The sequence below is a fragment of the Vulpes vulpes genome, chromosome 11 (assembly GCF_048418805.1).
Source record: "Vulpes vulpes isolate BD-2025 chromosome 11, VulVul3, whole genome shotgun sequence".
Classification (NCBI taxonomy): domain Eukaryota; kingdom Metazoa; phylum Chordata; class Mammalia; order Carnivora; family Canidae; genus Vulpes; species Vulpes vulpes.
Genome location: NC_132790.1, coordinates 12,487,908 through 12,508,236, shown reverse-complemented (window position 1 = coordinate 12,508,236; position 20,329 = coordinate 12,487,908). Strand labels below are relative to the sequence as shown.

The 20,329-nt window shown below is 39.1% G+C and overlaps 1 protein-coding gene across 3 annotated transcripts; it reads right to left on the bottom strand.

Moving 5' to 3' along the window:
• Positions 1-736: 736 nt before the first annotated feature.
• On the bottom strand, positions 737-13,587 carry PSMA1 (proteasome 20S subunit alpha 1). Of its 3 annotated transcripts, XM_072725590.1 has the most exons (11): positions 13,089-13,196; positions 12,159-12,254; positions 12,028-12,072; positions 11,145-11,246; positions 10,710-10,813; positions 8,358-8,446; positions 7,689-7,759; positions 7,437-7,566; positions 5,755-5,834; positions 2,423-2,533; positions 737-1,103 (listed from the first exon to the last, which is right to left on the bottom strand). In XM_072725590.1, the coding sequence occupies exons 4-11, from the start codon at positions 11,217-11,219 to the stop codon at positions 1,047-1,049; spliced, it is 717 nt and encodes a 238-aa protein (XP_072581691.1). In that variant the 5' UTR covers positions 11,220-11,246; positions 12,028-12,072; positions 12,159-12,254; positions 13,089-13,196; the 3' UTR covers positions 737-1,046. The 3 variants fall into 3 exon arrangements, with proteins under 3 accessions (XP_072581691.1, XP_025863991.2, XP_072581690.1); XM_026008206.2 differs by lacking the exons at positions 12,159-12,254; positions 13,089-13,196 and adding an exon at positions 13,324-13,587; XM_072725589.1 differs by lacking the exon at positions 13,089-13,196 and having other exon boundaries at positions 12,159-12,711.
• Positions 13,588-20,329: the final 6,742 nt, after the last annotated feature.

Genomic DNA, 20,329 nt, shown 5'->3' with positions numbered 1-20,329 from the left:
GCTTTGTAAATCAGATTTCCTCGAATTTCATTCTGCATGGCCTAAGACAAAAATTGTTCTGCAATATTTGCATACACTGCTCACAACAATAATAGAAAGCAACCGAAAGATTACAGCAGAGTGGGGTGAGCATAAGAGGAAATGAGGTTTGGGATTAAACTTTCCCTTTTGTTATTTTTACAAAAGTTCTCTATAGACACCAGAGCTATCACTACTGCCATCTGCTGGTTGCAAAGAAAAACCATTTACATGTTAGAAATCTTGATACTATGGTTGCTGGGAAGTGGCAGTTTCTTAGGTATTCTTTTTTAAGATTTTATTTATTTATTTATGAGAGACACAGAGCAAAAGAGGCAGACACATAGGCAGAGGGAGAAGCAGGCTCCATGGAGGGAGTCTGACGCGGAACTCGATCCCGGGTCTCCAGGATCATGCCCTGTGCCCAAGGCACTCAACCACCAAGCCATCCAGGCGTCCCAGTTTCTTAGGTTTTAATAAGAATCTTCAGCGTTGAACCCTGCAATTTGTATTCTGAACCAAATCTCCATGATTTTCATGTAGCTAGTCCATACATAGGGAATTGGTATAAGGCTGTGATAGATAAGAGGTATTATTTTCCCTCATCACTAAACTTAAGGCAAATTAATTTGGCAAATGTGGCAGATAACCAGTTGTAATCTCCTTATAATCAATCATTATAGTTGAAGCTACTTAAAAAACAAAGAGAAACCCAATACACAGGCAGGTGAAACAATTTTATTTCACAGTTGTCTTTAAAACCACAAAGACACTATGTTCTTCATATAAAAACATTAGTACAGAGAACTATACTTTCTAGAAAATGATTATATAGACCCTCTCAAAGAAAAATGCACACCATTATATGGTTCAGACAAGTTACTTGGGAAAAACACATCTGGACCGATTCCTAAAACATACCAGAAGACCACGCCACATCTTTTGGTTCAAAGTATAGATTACTGTCATCAGTAAGGGCTCCTGCATTCTTACATATTTGATAATACACATATAGACTGGTTTGTGACTTAATGCTCCATTGGTTCATCAGCCTTTTCTGCAGGTTCATCAGCAGGTTGAGCAGGCTGTAGGGGAAAGAAAAAAGAAAACAGGTTAAAAAAAAAAATCACTTGACCAATATATACTTCTAATCACAGATATTATATTATAAAAGAATTTACATGAAAAAGGGGATAGGAGATTATTTTGGATACTCAATTTTAGTTCATGTCCTGTTAAAATTTCTGAACCAATGGTATTTTGTTGTTTCTTAAACAGACATAATTTTATAGGTCTGAAAACCTAAGCATCATTGAACAATTTTAGCATTTTATCACTTTATCTTGTTCAGGAGTAAAGTCCTTCTTTGTATTATCACTACTAGCCTTAGAATATAATCAGTATATTTTAGACATTCTTATCCTCTTTAGCACTAATCAACACAGAGAAAACATGATAAAACAAATCAGCTGTGTGGAACTCACAGCATTTTTCCCAACAGTGCTGGTTCTTATTAACAGCAGTTTAAACAATGCAAATCCTACTCCTCCAAACTGTACCAACAATATCCTCTCCAGGTTGAAAAAAAAATTCACACTGTAGAAAATACTTCTCTCCAGGAAACTTTATATATTTTTTCCCCAGGAAACTTTATTTTCAATTACACAGCTATCAAATAAGAATTTATAAATAGCAAATGTGTATTCTAAATATCCAACAAAAAGGACCAATATTTAATCTGAGATTTCCCAATACTTCCTCTTTTCTCAATATTTAGGAAGAGTAAATTTAGTTTCCAAAGGGCCCCCAATGAACTTTCTCTCAGTCCCCACTCCTGTAGACTCTTAGCAGGCCTTATAATTTCATCAACAAAATGAGCAAAATTGATGCTGCGCCACTCCTGAGCCTCAGCCTTTAAGAATGTCTAGCAGCTTCCACTTTTGAGATTTTCAACGTTTGCAAGCTCTGAGCTACTACCCTGCTAAAGAGAGGCTTTGAGATTACATGGACAGAGGTCCCAGCCTTCTAGCTATCTTTCTAGGATATACCTAAAGAGTATGAATAAAGAGGACATGTGAATAAAGCCATCTTCAATGTTCCAGTCCCGTTGCTTCAACTGACTACAACACAAGAGACTCTAAATGAGACCAGCAAAAGAATCACTTAGCCATAGTCAACCAACAGAATTGTGAAAAATAGCATTAGATGACCAAATCATCAATTTTTGCTTATGGAGATCACTACCTCTCAGTTTTACATTATTCAGTTCTAGCTTTTCCTACTGCTATTTGAACTGTGAGCCCAGTTTACTTAAACATAAAAATGGAAGATTTACTAAACAATTGATGTAGGAACAGAGTTTATGATAGGACTAAAGCCTCTGGTGTTATGATTAGTTATATACCTGTGCCTTTCTCTGTGGTCTTTCTTCAAGACCTTCCAGGAATGGAGATACATCATCATCATCATAAATCGTAAACTCCAAGTCTTTACCAACAATTCCAATGGAAACATTCTGAGTGGGGGAAAAAGGTAAAAATTAAAAGAATTTATGTTGGGAAAATGCTTTTGTTAAATATGGGGTGAAGAAAAACAGAATAAAAGTTTATATAGCACTATTTTAATAAGACTAAAAAGTAAATATAGAAAAAAAAAGAAGAAAACTAGCAGATCCTCATAACTTGCAGATCTAATATTCACTTTTCATAATCATGAGTAACATTGAAGGTCTATACCACTAGAAATTTGTAACTTGGCTCATAATAGAAATGTGCTGCAGACTAATGCTAACAGAGCAAGCAAATTAGCTGGGAAGTAAGCCTAACTCTAAAGAAATAATCAGTTTGTTTCTTGTGTAAATTAAGACATGATGGTTCTTTAAAAGGAAAGAGAGTAAGTTGTGGGATCTTGTGTTGAATCTGGTAGGGTCTTGGAACTATGTTCTACATGTTAAAATTAAAGAGCAAGTTTTAAAATGTTCAGTGAATGCTAACCAATGTAAAAAAGGCCCCCCTGGAAGATGAGTAAACCCAAATTTTAAAAGATAGTCTCCTTGGAGTGATGGCATTATGGGGTGGGTGGGTATGTATGTATGTATGTATGTATGTATGTATGCATGCATGCATGCATGTATTTATTTATTTATTTATTTATTTATTTATTTATGGGAGGGAGATCTTAAGCAGGCTCCATGCTCACCATGGAGCCAGATTCGGAGGCTCAATCTCATCATAACCTGAGCCAAAATCAAGGGTCAGATGCTTAACCGACTAACCCACTAGGTGCCACTATAGGTACTTTAAACACTTAAAAATAATTTTATGTACATTCCTGATTGTTTTGGAAAAAAGTTTTTAGGTAAGTAAAAATTATTTTCAAAAAATTATGTCAGTTATAAATTCTTCACATATATAATACATAATTATCCAAACACTATAATAAAATGGATTTACAAAATGCTGACTGATCTCACTTTAGTTAATGATCATTAACCACAAGGAGATCCATAATGGTTCCTGCATTGTACTATACAGGTCCCTAGATCATTCAGTCTCTTCTAACATTTTCTATTCTCCTTGCTCCTTATTTCACTGAGAAAACAAGCAATTAGAAGAGAATGTTCACAAGCTCCCACAGTATCTAGTGTTTCCTGTATCTATGTCCCTAGATTCTCTCCCTTCGTGTTAGTGTGAATGAATGGTCCAATTTCCTCTCTAAGGTCTACCTTTCCACTTGTATACTGTTTGACATTGGTCCAGCAGTTTTTCTCATATTTCTCCTACATAAATATTTCCCTTTACACTGGATTATTCTTATAACCATGCACCAAATGTGCTATAATTTCTCCTACCTTAGAATACCAAAACAACAAAAACACTCAACTACGTTCTCTTCCAGCCAGGACCCCCATTTCTCTGAAACTGCAAGAGAAAAATCTCCATAGAGGTGCCTCCTATTCCTCCTCTCTCATTCTCTCCTGATTCCATTCCTTTCAGGCTTTGGGCTCACCATTCCAATGAAACTGTCTAATGAAGTCCCCAGTGACATCATTGCCAGTCTAATGGTTAATTCTCACTCCACATCTTCCTTGATTTACTAGGAATTTTTCATTCCTTCTTCCTTGAAATAAGTTTCTTCATTTGTTTTCAAGAATGTCTCACTTTCCAAGTTTTCCTCCTACCTCCCTGGTCATCGTTCTCAGTCCCTTTCTGCTGATACTTACACACCTTCCAATTTCTAAAGGTTAGAGTGCCCCTAGCCCAGGCCTCAAACCTCTTGTGAAACTATTTGATTCCTTTAGCAGTATCATCCAATCTAAATCACCATTTCTACATAAAGACTCCAAAATTTGTAAGTCTAGGCTAGACCATTCTCCACCAAACTCCAGGAGATACACATCTGACAACTGCTTTTTTTTTTTTTTTTTAAAGTAAGCTTTATGCCCAAGATGGGGCTTAAACTCACAACCCTGATATTAAAAGCCACATGCTTTACTGACTGAGCCAGCTAGGCGCCCCAATAACTGCTTATTTTATATCACCAATGGACAATAGAAATTTCAAGTTTTCTAAGTCTAAGCTAACTGCCTGATCTTTCTTCACAGCTCCCACCCCAAAACTTGTTTTCACCGTCTTATCTAGCTCAGTAAATCATAAATTTCTCCCTCCTCTAATCAAGCCCAAAATTTTGAAAACGATTTTTGCTGTTCTTACACCCCTACAACCAATTTGTTAGCAAACGTTTTTCACTCTAATTCAAAAAAACTTATCCTCATCTCCAACTCTAAGGCTCTCCTCTAATTTACCACAATTTCTCATCTATATGATCTAAATAGTTGTAAAGCTATTTTCACCCATGTTGCCCACTACAATCTATTTTCAAAATGGTGACTAGAACTATTCTTTTGAAACCTAAATCAAATCATGGTACTGTTCTGTTCAAACTCTAACTGCCCACTCAGTAAAAATCCAAAGTACCTACAATGGTTTATACACGATCTGGCCTCCATTACCTGACTTTATTCCTTCTCTTCCTCTTGATCATTGACTCCAACATTCGTGACCTCTTTGCCTCAAATACTAGGAATATTCTGGACTCAAGGCCCTTACATTTGTATTCTTTGGAATGAACTTGCTCTAGACATCTGAATCACTCTCACTCACACATCTTTATTTTCCTCAAATTTCACTTTCTCAGCAAGGCAATCCTTAACCACTCTATTTTAAATTTCTCTCACCATACCTTCCTACCCCCTAGATGGTCATTCTTTCTCCTCTTAACCTTAGTTATTTCTGTAGCATTTGTCATCTTCTAATGTATAATTAATTTACTTAAGGGTATATTGTCTATCTCCTTGACTTGGATGGATGTTACATGAAGGTCAAAATGTTTGCTGTGTTTACTTTATAGTCTCAGTATCTAGTGTCTACACATGGTAGGTACTATATATATATGTTTGTTAACTGAGTTAATAATACAAGGATATTTCTACCTGCTGAAGAAATGAAGGACGATCTCCCTAAGACTTATTGGTTTTATTGCTTTATACCAAGAAGAAATGTTTGCAAATCATTTCAAAATCAGATCATTTAGTGAATAGCTTAAGGAGAAACAATGAACCAAGGTAAACATCTCCCAAATTAAAGAACTGTTAAGTATACAGTCCTCTATTATATTTCATAAATATAAATGATTGACCTGTAATGTTAAAATCAAGTTGGAAAACATGATACCTACCTTTGTAGTTAGGTCCTGTTCTGCAGGAAGTGTCTCTCGTAAGGCACGCAGACCATGTTTAACCAGTTCATTCAAATTGCCTATATAATAAATTAACAATTATTTCTTAATTTCATCTTCATACTAGGCTGCTTTTATTTGTGGTCTATAGTCTGAAATTGTGGCTTCAGTCACATACTAAATATATCACAATAACAGCCAAAATTTTAATGTTTAGCCATATGATAACATGGCAATAATAATAAACATTGCCATTATTTTACGTAATGGGAGAATACATGATTTTTGTTACTAAATGTTTTATGATAAATTAAATGAGAATCCAGATTCACAAATGATACAACACAAAATTTTGTAAAATATATTCTTTTTTTTTTTTTTTGGTAAAATATATTCTATGGAAGGTGTTTCCTCTTTATAAACAAAGTCTCCAACTCTTTCTATGTGGCCAGTACTAACCTGATACCAAAACTAGACAAAGGCTATCACAAGAAAATAAAACTATAGATCAATAACCTGTATGAATACAAACACAAAAAAACTCAAGAAAATATCAGCACAATGAATCCAGCAACATTTATGTTAATGTAAACATTTATAGATATATACATAGAGAGAAAGAGAGAGAGAGAATGTGTTTTTATACTATAAATCATGAGGAAGAGGGATTTATTCTAGGAATGCAAAGCTGGTTTAACATTCTGAAGTCAAGGGATGCCTGGGTGGTTCAGCAGTTTAAGGCCCGCCTTTAGCCCAGGGCATGTTCCTAGAGTCCTGGGATCGAGTCCCGCTTTGGGATCCTTGCATGGAGCCTGCTTTTCCCTCTATCTATGTCTCTGCCTGTCTCTTTATGCATCTCTCATGAATAAATAAATAAAACCTGGAAAAAAAAATTCAGAAGTAAAATAATGCAATACACCATGATAGAATGAAGGAGAAAACACTACATAGTCAACTCAAGAGATGTCCAAAAAGCATGTGTTAAGTCCTTGAAACTTGCATGAGTAAAGCAAGTTTGAAAACCTGCCCTATGATCACATCTTACATCAACGCTTTTTACCTTTCTTTCTCAAAGCTACACCAAGTTTTTTACTTGTTTATGGACTACTTAATGCAGAAATGTCTGTGTGGCTCCAAATAAGAACAGAATCACAGAAAACTAAAAGCTGGTAACAGAACTTATAATTGGTAAGTGGTTCTCAACTCTGAATGGGGCATACTTCAGACTAACTGAACCAAGCTCTTCAAAGTTGAAGACCTCTGTATTTTGGTATTTGTATTTTGACAAAGTTCTAGTGATTGAAACTACTGTGATGGCTGAACGGGGTAATAACCAGTATCTATGACAGAAATAAAAAACACTCCATGGACTTATTTAAAAACAAACCAAAAAACTCTTACCCTAAGGCTGAAAGTTTTTTCATTTAGGATACTATTTACTCACTATATAAAGACTAGAGGGGGGTATCCCTGGGTGGCTCAGCCGTTTAGCTCCTGCCTTTGGGCCAGGGCATGATCCTGGAGACCCAGGATCGAGTACCACGTCAGGCTCCCTGCATGGAGCCTGCTTCTCTCTCTGCCTGTATCTCTGCCTCTCTCTCTCTCTCTCTCATGAATAAATAAATAAAATCTTAAAAAAAAAAAAAAAGACTAGAGGAGGCAAAAAAAAGAAATTCACTTACACTCCATAAACCCAGACATATGTCTCTCCAAGTAAGTACGAGCTGATTGAGAACGGGCTCCAATGGACATGGCTCTACAGTCAAAATAGTTGGCAGATGGACAGGTTTGGAAAATGTGAGGGCCCATATCCTACAAATAGGTAAGAAATATATATATATATATATATATACACACTCACACACACACACATATATATTTTCTAGTTAGTTTTTAAAAAGTCATTAAAATATAATAATATTCTATGAACTTACATCATAACCAGCAATGAGCAGTCCAACACCATATGGTCTCCGGCCATACCGTTGTGTTGGTATCTGGGTCTCTTAAACTAGTTAAAGAAACTGTTCTAACAAGGAATAAAGTACTATCTTTATTTTCAAATTAAACACTATTAACAAAGAGCTCTGCTTTTTTTTAATTGCTGCATAATCTACCACACCAAGAAGAAAATAAAAGAGCAACATTTCTTGGCTTAGTATGAAAAAATGTTAGGACTATCCACCAAACCTAAGACTGAGGGCTAGCAAAATGATCTCTTCTCATGTAGAGAACCTCATCGGTTTTGGATATAAGGGGTCAAGAATTTTGGAGGACATCTAGAACCACCAATAAAAAACTTTAAATCTTCTCTAAAAATGAGACTTGACTGGTTTTCCTCAAATTGGGCTCACTGACACCCGGAAAAGGGCTGATGAAAGAGCAACCCAATTCCTTATTTAGAACACATTTTTCCATGGCAAAATTTTCCACAATTCTTCTTCTAAATTTTAAATATTCTGTTATTGAGAAGTAATTAACCTTAGTTTTCAAACTCTTAACCTATGCTATGTATTATATTCCCAGTAATTAACATAAGGCTTAAGTATCAAAATCTATTTAAAGTTCACATCCATAAATGCTAACAACAAAAAAAAGGATACTGCTTCCAATTAGAGATACAAGACGAGACACAGGAAGAGGTCTGTCAAAAACAAATCTGGAATCCAAACACTCCTGGCGCATAAAATTACTAAAAAAGAAACAAGGAAAATTAGTTATTTCAAATCAGAATTATTTCAATCTAAATAAAGTAGTTTGATTTCTTTTTGCTTTCTTCACATGGATTACACCCATATAAGGGAATCAGAAAGTCACACCACAAGGATGCATTTTATACAAAACTCTTTGGCCACACGAGGTTTAAAAGAAAAAAAAAAAAAAAGACTAAAATATTCCTTAACTTTGGATAAACCTGGTCTCTGAGAATTTTAGAGACTAAAGAGCAAGCTCTCTTTTCTTACCCTTCCCACTGTCAGCAACAACTCTAGATCTTGAATCACCAAATAGCATAACTACTTGTTTTTTTGGAAACTGACTGAAATTTCCCCAACAGAGCAATTGCAAGAAATAGAAGTGATACTAGAACATTGCTACACGTTCCTGCCAACATTGCTTCTATCCATAAGCAGCACTCTAGAGGAGATGCTGGACACTGGACTATTGAGCCTCACTGTTAAACCTGGTAAGAGTCAAGCAAATGTCACACTGGGGAAAAGGGAATTCGTGCCTAACTATTAAAGACAAAAGGATAAACAACAAGAAATGGATATGCACCTTTCTTTCCATGATGCTTTGTCCAGTTTATGTGTACGTCACATATCTGAGAATCAAATGTTGATGGCAGGAACCATGCTATTTGTTCAGTACTTTTAAGTCCATTTCCCAAGGCTATCTAAACTGCATTGTTCAACATGGCAGGTACTGGTTACATGTGACTATTCAGCACTTAAAAAGTGGCTAGTCTAAATTGAGAAGTACCTTAAGTGCAAAATACACATGAAATTTCAAAGACTTAGTACAAAAAAAAAACAACGTAAAATATCTCAATAAAGTTTTCATATTGATTACATGTTGACATGGCAGTATTTTGGATAGATTGGGTTAAATAAAATGTTTGACCATGCAGCATATTTTACATTTTCTAGAGCTTTCAAAAACCAATACTTATTTGGCTGCCCAAATAAGTAAAATCTTAAAAACAATCACCTGAGGACACACTGATAAAATTTCCTAAAATGATTTCCCTGGGAGTTATAGATTAAAAAAAGAAAAGGAAAGAAAAGAAATTAGTTTTGGCTAATTTTGACCTCCCAACACACACATTCGTATGTCACGTAAAAGGCACTGTATTAAGAGTCATGTTAGGTTCTTAAACAATAGCCCTGAAAAAGTAAATACAAAAGAACTGATGGTTTAAGTAACCAGCATCTCATCTAAAATACTAAGTGGTGGGCAGCCCCAGTGGCACAGCGGTTTAGCGCCACCTGCAGCCCAGGGCGTGATCCTGGAGACCCTGGATCGAGTCCCACGTCTGGCTCCCTGCATGGAGCCTGCTTCTCCCTCTGCCTGTGTCTCTGCCTCTCTCTCTCTCTCTCTCTGTGTGTCTCTATGAATAAAAAAAAATCTTTAAAAAAATTTTTTTTAACTAAAATAAAATAAAATACTAAGTGGTAAAGGTAAGAATAAAATCTCCATGATTTCAAAGCCCTGGCTCTTCACTTATAACACCTCTCAACTATACATCATCTCTATCTCCTCTGGACTCTCATAGAAATCTATCTGTTACTGGGGATCCCTGGATGGCTCAGCATTTAGCACCTGCCTTTGGCCCAGGGTATGATCCTGGAGTCCCGGGACTGAGTCCTGCATCAGGCTCCCTGCATGGAGACGCCTTCTCCCTCTGCCTATGTCTCTGTCTCTCTCTTTGTGTCTCTCATGAATAAATAAAATCTTAAAAAAAAAAAAAAATGTTACTCTCTACTTTCTACCTTGTATTATAGATATACTACTAGATTTTAAGTTCCTAAAACACAAGATATATATCTGACTCACCTCTGTGCATCTGCAGCATCTAGTATTGAGCTTCACAAAAAATAAAAAATAAGTATCTAATAAATACTGGCATATTAAAGAAAGCAAGTGTAGTTTGCCAGGTCCTTAGAAACCAGACAAAAGTGTCAAGCTCTTCTTAGACATAACATTGTCTCAAACCATATATCTTGAGTTAACAAGTATCACATTATTCCCTGACTTCTCAAAAGCTTTAATCTTAACATCATTAATTTTAGTAGTTACTACTAGAGGAATCAAGAAATGGAGTACTTGTAACTGAGCCCAAATACGCTGAGGTATTAACAATCTGAATTTATAAACTCTGCCATACATCTTCCTAAAATATATTATCTGGACGAATCAAAAGGGATGTTTCTTTTGTTTTTCACGATCATACTCACCATAACAGTCTAGCATCAGCAGTAAGTCCCGCAATTGAGATACCAATATGGTTATCAACATGAAGAATTTTCTTCTGATGAGCTGCAAGCTCTGACTGTGCTCTCTAAACAGAAACATTATAAAACATAAAAACACATTTATAATTTTATTATTTCAGTGAAACTTAACTTTGTTAGCTCCATTTTCTTTCTTTCTTTTTTTTTTTTAAGATTATTTATTTATTTATGATAGACACAGAGAGAGAGAGAGACAGAAGCAGAGACACAAGCAAAGGGAGAAGCAGGCTCCATGCTGGGAGCCAGACGTGGGACTAGATCCCGGGACTCCAGGATCGCGCCCTGGGCCAAAGGCAGGTGCCAAACCACTGAGCCACCCACGGATCCCCGTTAGTTCCATTTTCTACATGAAGAAGATTTATGTACTGCTTTACTCACCTTCAATGCAACCAACACTGCATGGGTTTTTGATTTCAGACCAACTGTGGCTGAACCTTGTTTGACAGCTTCCATTGCATATTCAATTTGATGAATCCTGCCCTAAAGAGAAAACACATCTTACAGTCACCTTTTATATATTTAATATTGATCTAGTGGTCCCAAATCTCAGGTGAATATAGTTAAAATCTCAAAAGATTTTTTTAAATTTTATTTTTTTTAAAAGATTTTATTTATTTATTCATGAGAGACACACACACACAGACAGACAGACAGAGAGAGAGAGAGAGAGAGAGAGGCAGAGACACAAGCAGAGAGAGAAGCAGGCTCCATGCAGGGAGCCTGACCTGGGACTCAATCCTGGGACTCCAGGATCACACCCTGGGCCAAAGGCAGGCACTCAACCGCTGAGCCACCCAGGGATCCCCAAGATTTTTTTTTTTAAACTAGGAAAGTCACTTTAATGATAAACTTATGTTCCAGGAATGTCTAAAATGATTATATTCCATATTCTCACAACCTACAATTTCATGAGTTTCTTTGCTTTTAAAGTAGGCTCTTCGCCCAACATGGGACTCAAACTCATGACCCCAAGATCAAGAGTCGCACGCTCTACTGGTGAGCCAATGAGATGACCCTCATCAGTTTCTTTCTTTTTTAAAAAAAATATTTTATTTATTGATGAAAGACACAGAAAAAGAGGCAGAGTCACAGGCAGAGGGAGGAGAAGCAAGCTCCAGGCAAGAAGCCTGATGTGGGACTTGATCCTCGGACTCTGGGATCACACCCTGGGCACCAGGCAGACCCTCAACCGCTGAGCCACCCAGGCGTCCCCTCCTTATGAGTTTCTAAAGCCACAGATAAAAGTATAAAATATTCTTACCTGAGGGCTCCAAACAGTGACGTCATTGTCATACTGGTTGCGAAACTGCAAGTGAAAGAAAAAAAGACCCATGAACTTTTGAAATATCACAGATTTTAAACAAGCTCTATCGTTAAACAATGTCCTCCCACCTGTTTCCATTCAACAGCAACACATGCTGTTCACACCACCTCACTGGAGGATCACGACTGTCGTCGGTTGCAAGCCAATTCCGAATTTACCATGAGCTAGAAGGGAGAGGCCGATCTCGATCTCCATGGGACCTATCTTCCCAACTTCCGATTCCACTACTGTTGGTAGCACTCCCTTTGGATTCAGTCACTAAGGTTCATAGGGTCATGTTCCCTTCTCTCATGCTCATGCTCTTCTCTTACACGGGCCCTAATAAATGGTTAAAAGCACTCACCAAAAACAAAACAAAAACCAAAAACTAGCTCAAAATTCGACCTCGTTAGGTCATCTCCATCTTTTCTCCCAAAAATTCCAACACATCCTCCCAGCCCTTCTTTTCTTTTTTTTTTTTTTTAACTCTGTGATTAGAGCCGCGGCAGATTTATCTTCCAACCCTTACTGCACTCAAAACGGGGCCCTGTACGTATGGATCAACGTTCCTATTGAAGGAACAGACACGAGGATGTTCTCGGGAGGGGAGATGCCGACGCAAACAGCTCCAGGGTCAGCATCGTTAGGGCCTCACGATACAGGGAGAAAGATGGAGGAGAGGGGAGGGGGCGGGGGGGGGGGAGAAAGGCGAGCGCGGGGTCTGCAGAGGGGAGGCTGGAAGAGCCGAGCCCAGGCTGGAGCCATGCGGACGCGTCTCCTCTCGGCCTCGGTTTGTTCATCTGTAAAACGGGGTGGCCCGGACAGAGGGACTGAAAAGCATCTGCTGCCATCAAGCTCCAGGGCGGAAGAGAAATCGGGCGGCCCCGCAGGTAAGGCGGCCGCCGTCCTGGACCCCGAGGCCGGCGGCCGAGCCCGCACTGGCGGTACAGGGAAGCCGCCGCCGGGTCGATCCCTAGTTCCTGCTCCTTTCCTCCCTCGCACCCGCTCCTCCGACGGACCTGCAGCGGCGAGCACGTCCGGGGCCCGGCGGACAGCGAGACGAGCCCCGGAGCGCGGCCGCACCGACTCCCCGCCGCCCCTCGGGGCCAGGCCGGAGATGCTGAATCACCGCCGAACCCTCCCGGCGGCGGCGGGCCCCGAACCGCGCGGCCCTGGGCGGCTCTGCGGAGGTCGGGGGGCGCGGCTCGCCATCCCCGCCCCCCCAGCCCTGCCCGCGCTCCGAATCCAACGCACCATGGTTCCGGCGCGGGTCCCGCTGCGGCCTCCGGCAGAGGTGGCGGCTTCAGGAGCGCGGCCGCAACTACCGCTCGGCAATCTACAGAGAAGCCTTCGGGATCTGGACGGCGGCGGCGCAGGGCACGGCAGTCGATCCCAGAGATATCGATAGACGCCCAACGCTTTCCCCGCCCTCAGAAGCTCCGGGGCCCCTGGGAAGTGGGCGGGGCCTCGGAAGAAGGAGGGGTTGAGGTTGGCGGGAAATCTGCGGCTGCCGGTTGCTGCGGGGGCGGCTGCTACGAATCACCCTTCTTGGATGCTCCGTGATCATTGCCCGCTCCTCAGCGGCCCGGCCGATCCACCTGGAATGGCTCGAGACCACGCCTGCGATTCCAGGTGACCCGGTGTGCCGCCGGACATCGCTCGCTCGGGGACCACGGAGATGGGGGCGGGGGGGGGCTGCAAGGATGAGGCTGTGAGAAAGACCGCAAAGGGGATCCCTGGGTGCCTCAGCGGTTCAGCGCCTGCCTTTGGCCCGGGGCGTGGTCCTGGAGTCCCGGGATCGAGTCCCGCGTCCGGCTCCCTGCATGGAGCCTGCTTCTCCCTCTGCCTGCGTCTCTGCCTCTCTCTCTCTATCATGAATAAATAAATAAAATCTTAAAAATAAAGAAAGACCACAAAGTAGTGGTCCGTTTGTAGATGTCAGCCACACTCTTCGTCAAGCGTGCTGTTTGTGTACACGCTTTTCTTTCTGCTGTGGAATCCTTTGCTCCGTTCCCCGGAGATAGCTTCTTCAAGGCCCCGTTGCCAGGGATCACCCGTTGTGATCCTCCCTGGTTTCCTCTACAGGACTTTGAACTCCACGAGGGCGCTCATGCCTTTCTATGGTCTCAAAACCATCCATGAGGCTTGGTTTTTTTTTTATGTTTTTAAACGATTTTTTTTTTTTTTTTAATCTGGTAGCTTGGACCACTGAGAAAAACTGGCCGTTTTCTTCCGAAACACTGTTTTCTCTGTTGAGGATTTTTGGCAAGTCCCCAGATGAAAGACTTGATTTAGTACAGCTCTGCAAACCTCTGTCCGTTCACTTTATTTTTAAAAAGATTTTATTTATTTATTCATGAGAGACAGAGAGAGACACAGGCAGAGGGAGAAGCACGCGCCCCATGGGGATCCGGATGCGGGACTCGATCCCAAGACTCCGGGATCACACCCTGGGCCAAAGGCAGATGCTGTACCTCCGAGTCCCCCCAAGGTGCCCCACACCTGTCAGCTTAATATCTACTTCGCACCAATGATGATAATTTATTTTCTTTATAAAGTAGAAGAGGTAAGTACCTAGGTTCAGGTAAGTTAGGAGTTGAAAGGGTCCTTAGTGATCTAAACGTTGCGGTTGAAGGAACAGACTCAGATCACTTAAGTGATTTGCTCAAGTTCGGAGCAATTTAGTATCACAGTCTTTTTAAACCCCTCCCTTTTATATATATATATTTTTCCCTGTTACACATTTTCCAGGTTAAATAGGACTTCCTAGTATCTGCATTATGAACACACGATGTTTTATTTTTTATTTTTTTATTTTTCACACGATGTTTTATTTACCCAAGTCCCTATTGTTTGATATTTAGGTTCCCCCTACACACCCACTTGTTTATATGCTGTTTGATACATGTTTTTATACTCCTTTCCTTAGAATAAGTTCCTAAAAATTGCAGAATCAAATGAATTGGATTTTTCTAAAGCCTATTAATAAAAAGTGCTAAATTGCCCTCCAGAAATGTTTTACTGGTTTATACTCTCCACAATAGTATATGAGCATCTCCTCCTCCTTAAACTCACCAATATTGGTTGTTGTCATTTTTCAAAATCACTGTTAATTTAGTAGATTAAATTATCCAGTTTAAATTAACTGTTCTTTTTTTCTAACACTCAGCATAATGCCTAGTACATACTAAATGCTTAATAAATATTGTTTAATAAGTGTTGAATGATTACTCATTTAAAAAATTTTAGATAGTACAGGGGATGCCTGGGTGGCTCAGTGGTTGAGCGCCCAACTTCGGCCCAGGGCGTGATCCTGGGGACCCGGAATCGAGTCTCACATCGGGCTCCTTGCATGGAGCCTGCTTCTCCCTCTGCCTGTGTCTCTGCCTCTCTCTCTCTCTCTCTCTCTGTGTGTGTGTCTCTCATGAATAAATAAATAAAATCTTAAAAAAAATAAAAATAAAAATTTTTATATAGTACATAACATTTTGACTATTCTACATATGTATATAGTCACTTGCTCCAAAAATATGTATAATGGGGGCACCTGGGTTGCTCAGTCCGTTAAGTATCCAATTCTTGATCTCAGCTCAAGTTTTGATCTCAGGAATTGCGAGTCCCTAGTTGGGCTCCATGCTGGGCATGGAGCCTACTTAAATATATGTGTGTGTGTGTATGTATATATATATATATATATATATATATATATATATATATATATATATATAATTGTTTTTACAAATAAAATCATACTGAACTGTTTTATAATACACTTAAGGTCATGCAGGGGCGCCTGGGTGGCCCAGTTGGTTAAGTATACGACTCTTGGTGTTGGCTTAGGTCATGATCTCAGGGTCATGAAATGGAGCCCCATATTGGCTACACGCTCAGTGGGAAGTGTACTTGAGATTCTCTCCCTCTCTCTCTCTCTCTCTCCTCCTCTGCTTCTTCCCATGCTTGTGCACATGTGAGCATGCTCTCTCTTAAATAAATCTTTAAAAAAGGTTATGGCCATGTTTTTGTGTTCTTAAGTAATGATATATATTATTATTTTTTAAATGATGTATATTATTTTGAATAGTTGCTTATTATTCCATTGTGTAGAAATACAGTAATTAACTTAGCTATGGGTGAGCCATTAGATTAATTCCAAGCCTTTGCTATCATAAAAATACTATAGTGAATATTCTTATGCATACACATATTTTATGTACTTTCCTAATTGCCTTCTTATGATGAATTCATGGTAATAGAATTGCCCAGTCAAAGGGAACCTGCATTTATAATTATGATTGTAAATATGGCTAAATTACAAAAAAATTAAAAGTTATATCAATTTTTTTCTACAGTGCCCGTGAGTTCCACTTTCGTTATGCCTTCACAAGCACTGAATAGGGTGAGTACTTTTTACTTTTATCAAGTTGATAGAAAAAGAAAAAAAACTCTTTAGTTTTATTTGTATTTTTTGAGTACTAGCAAAAAAATCTTTTCATGTACTTCTTGACTATGTTGCTTTAGTGAATTGTCACTTAGCATGTAGCTATATGGGGGGGAAGAGGGAGGGGGGAGGGCTGCCTGAAAAACATCGTCTGTGGGAATGACAGTGGGGATGGTTTTTATGTGCCTTTTTGTTTTTGTAAAAAGAAAACCTTGGAAAGACTGAAAGAATACATTTTATATCTGGATTTTTACAAATAAAGATGGCTATTATAATGGAAAAAATAATTTTTTTCTCTATTTTTATTAGTCATTTTCTCATTGATTTTAGGAGTTCCCTTCTATTAGGAAGTTGACCCCTTGTTACCATGTTACTTTTCTGGAAGGAATCTGTTGAATACAAAGAAAAGAAACCCAATGAGGCTAAGTCAAGTAAAAGTTGGGGGGAGGGGCAACATGGGAATACTGTAAATATGTAACAGGGAATCAAATAAACACTCAAGGATAGGAGTTTTTTATTTGCTGAGGTATTTCTAGTGTTAGAACAAAGCCTGAGCCTGGATGGCTTAGCAGTTTAGGGCTGCCTTCAGCCCAGGGGTGGGCGGGTGGGGATGGGTCTGGAGGGGGTGATCCTGGAGGCCTGGGATGGAGTCCCATGTCAGGCTCCTTGTGGGGAGCCTGCTTCTCCCTCTGCCTGTATTTCTGCCTCTCTCTCTCTCTGTGTGTCTTTCATGAATAAATAAATAAAATCTTAAAAAAAAAAAAAAAAAGAACAAAGCCTGGTATAATAATAGACACTCACTAAACATATGTTTAATGAAAGAATGATGAATCTCTTACTCTCAAACTTGCCCTTTTGATTATTATCTCCTAAGCAAATGTATGAGGCTTTGTGATACATTATTCATTAACAGTGATTGTCTAGACTCTTCGGAGTGGCTCTTGTCAAAGCTCCACTTATGAGCCATCAGAAGGGCCATTTGATTGTCCTTTTTGTTGAAACTGAAGTTCCTAAGCACTTACTGAAGTTTTTTATGACTTTGAGCTCCTTTCTGCATGTTTTGGGGATTTGGCTTAGGATACATCTTGGTCCTTACCCAAGAGCTGAAAAATTGATCAGTAAAGATATTTTGTAAGAAGACTACATCAGGAAATGTAGCACTACTTCTTCAATTTAAAGGCCATTGGCTAGTTTATATCAGACTTTTTAAGAACCAGATAAAAAGTAAATACTAAATAAAAGCCAAGTTGAAATTTTTTCCCTATGGGCATATAAATCTCAGTATGTTACTCTGTTTAGCAACTGTAATTGGTTCACTGTACAAGTGAGGTGTGTATGGTGCAATCTGCAAATAACTGATTATTTTCCCCCATATATTAAAACACACCGAGTGGGTGGGGCACCTGAGTGGCTCAGTTGGTTGAGCATCCAACTCTTGATTTTGGCTTGGGTCATGGTTTTAGGGTTCTGAGATCAAGCCCAGAGTAGAGCTCTGTGCTGAGTGTGGAGCCTGTTGAAGATTCTTTCTCCCTCTCTCCCTCTCCCTTGACCCCTCTCTCAGTCCCCCCAGGGCATGTGCCCTGGCACTCTCTCTCTTAAAAAACCAAAACCATGCCAGTGGAGTTAATGACTCCCTGCTCCTTGAATGAAACATGGCACAAATATCACAAGTACTAACTAGTCAATTCAACAGCCTCATACTAGTAATTGATAAATTCAGTATAATAATAAAATCTTTAGGAGTTATTTACCTCTTCCCTCCAGCTTGAACCTGCAATGATAAAAGGGGAATGGGTGACTTCCTTTCTGTGTCCCTACCTAAAATTTCTTTTTTAATACCCCTTCCCATTACCGACAACAAGTAGGTTGCCTTATTTCTCCCAAGTTGGAACAGAGAGAAGGGCAAGAGAGTTCTTAACATGGCTAATATAGTTCTGTAATTAAAGGTGGATGCTCTCTGAGCTTAACAGGTGTTTACAATTGACACTTGTTACTTTATGCATTCTTTGAAAACACCTCTAGCCTCACCTTACACTGATGAGCAAATCCTGGCCATCTCTTGCTTGCCCTTGGGTAAATGTTCGCAATCTGGCAATAAGCTCGATGTCAGTAGCTAGCATCTGTGCTATATGCCTCAAGCTTCTTTCTGTGGAAGTTTCTACTCTTCCACTTGACTCTTTCTTCAGTAGCCCATATCTGATCCAAATATCCACAGAGTGGCTTTGCCTTACATCTCTGGAAGTATGGATTTTAACCGAACTCAAAATTTACCTCTGCAGTTAGCTAGTCATCTTTGCTTGTCCAGATTCCCCTAAAATGTTGGCTCCATAAAAGCAGGGGATTTTCATGTGTTTCATTCACTGCTGTAGTCACCTGTGCCTAGAATAGTACCTGTACTATAGCAACTGTAACTGGTTCACTGTACAAGTGAGATATGCACTAATAAGTGCTCTGTAAGTATTGAATGAATGATTTCCTCAGATATGATCCTGACACTAATCCACTGTGGCCCTCAGAATCTCCAGCTCAAAGGGCCATATATCAAAGTTCCATTAAAGCCTCTCTGCCTGAGCATGAAGATGAGGAAAAGCAATGTCAACTGTTGCACACTAAAAACCTTCTCAAAATCTAAACTTCAACCTTTTTTGACTTAGAAGTCGATAGACAAGTAAGAGTTGCAAAAGCAGTCCCCTCCCCCCCAATTTTTTCAATTTCCTCTTCTGGTGGTCTTCCACTTTACCATGGAATGTGGGAATAATTTATTTTCTTAGAGTCATAGACAAAAGTGAGATAAAGTCTCATTTTAACACCCTGCTACACACATAACAATTGCACCTATTTTTTATATATTGTCTCCATCTATTAAATCATAATAGATGGATGACAGGACCTATATTTTATATATATATATATATATATATATACACACATATATATACACACACATATATATATGTATATATATAATGTGTTATACAAACTATGCTCAATATAGTTAAAAAAGTTAAGAATGAATAAAAGTACACTAGCACTAGTAGTAATAATTCCAAACATATTGCGTACTACCAAAGGTTAATGTATAAAACTGTCTTTCCAGTACTCTTCTAATAAAAATCTTTAAATTTGGGAGTATTTTTTTCTATTTAAAAAAAATAATTGAAGTATAATTGACATATAATATTATATTAATTCCAGGTATAACATAGCTATTGGACAATTATATATGTCGGACAATTATGTACGTTACAAAATGCTTACCACAGTAAGTGTAGTCACCACCTATCCACCATACAAAGTTATTACAGTATTATTGACTGTATACCCTATGCTGTACTTTTTAATCCCTGTGACTTATTTTGTAGCTAGAAGTTTGTATCTCTTAATTCCTAAATTTGGAAATATTTATAGCAAATTAGTATATGTTACTTTATGTTACTGTGCTAGATAGTCTCCATTGCCCCTAGATCTTCAGCTTTTATGGATTATATTAGCAATGTCACTTTCCCCTCTGGCTTCTGGTTGAGCTTAGCTGATAGAGGGCACTAGCAGGAGATCTGAAAGCAGTGGGAGAGGGATGCCTAGGTGGCTCAGTGCTTAAGTGTTTGCCTTCGACTCAGGGCGTGATCCTGGAGTTCTGAGATCAGGTCTCGCATCGGGCTTCCTGCATGGAGCCTGCTTCTCCCTCTCCCTGTGTCTCTACCTCTCTCTGTGTCTCTCATAAATAAATTAAATCTTTTTTTTTTTAAAGCAGTGGGAGAAAGAGACCTGGGGGTATTTATTACCCTCCCTCTCTCCACCTTGGCCACAACTACTTGGCAGTGA

Bases quoted from the DNA above. Each gene is read 5' to 3' on its own strand.
- PSMA1 (XM_026008206.2), bottom strand. The intron at 7,760-8,357 runs GTATCCTTTTTT...AACTAGTTTAAG, and splicing joins TGTATCTCTAATTGGAAGCA to AGACCCAGATACCAACACAA. The intron at 5,835-7,436 runs GTAAGTGAATTT...TTTATTATATAG, and splicing joins TATGTCTGGGTTTATGGAGT to GCAATTTGAATGAACTGGTT.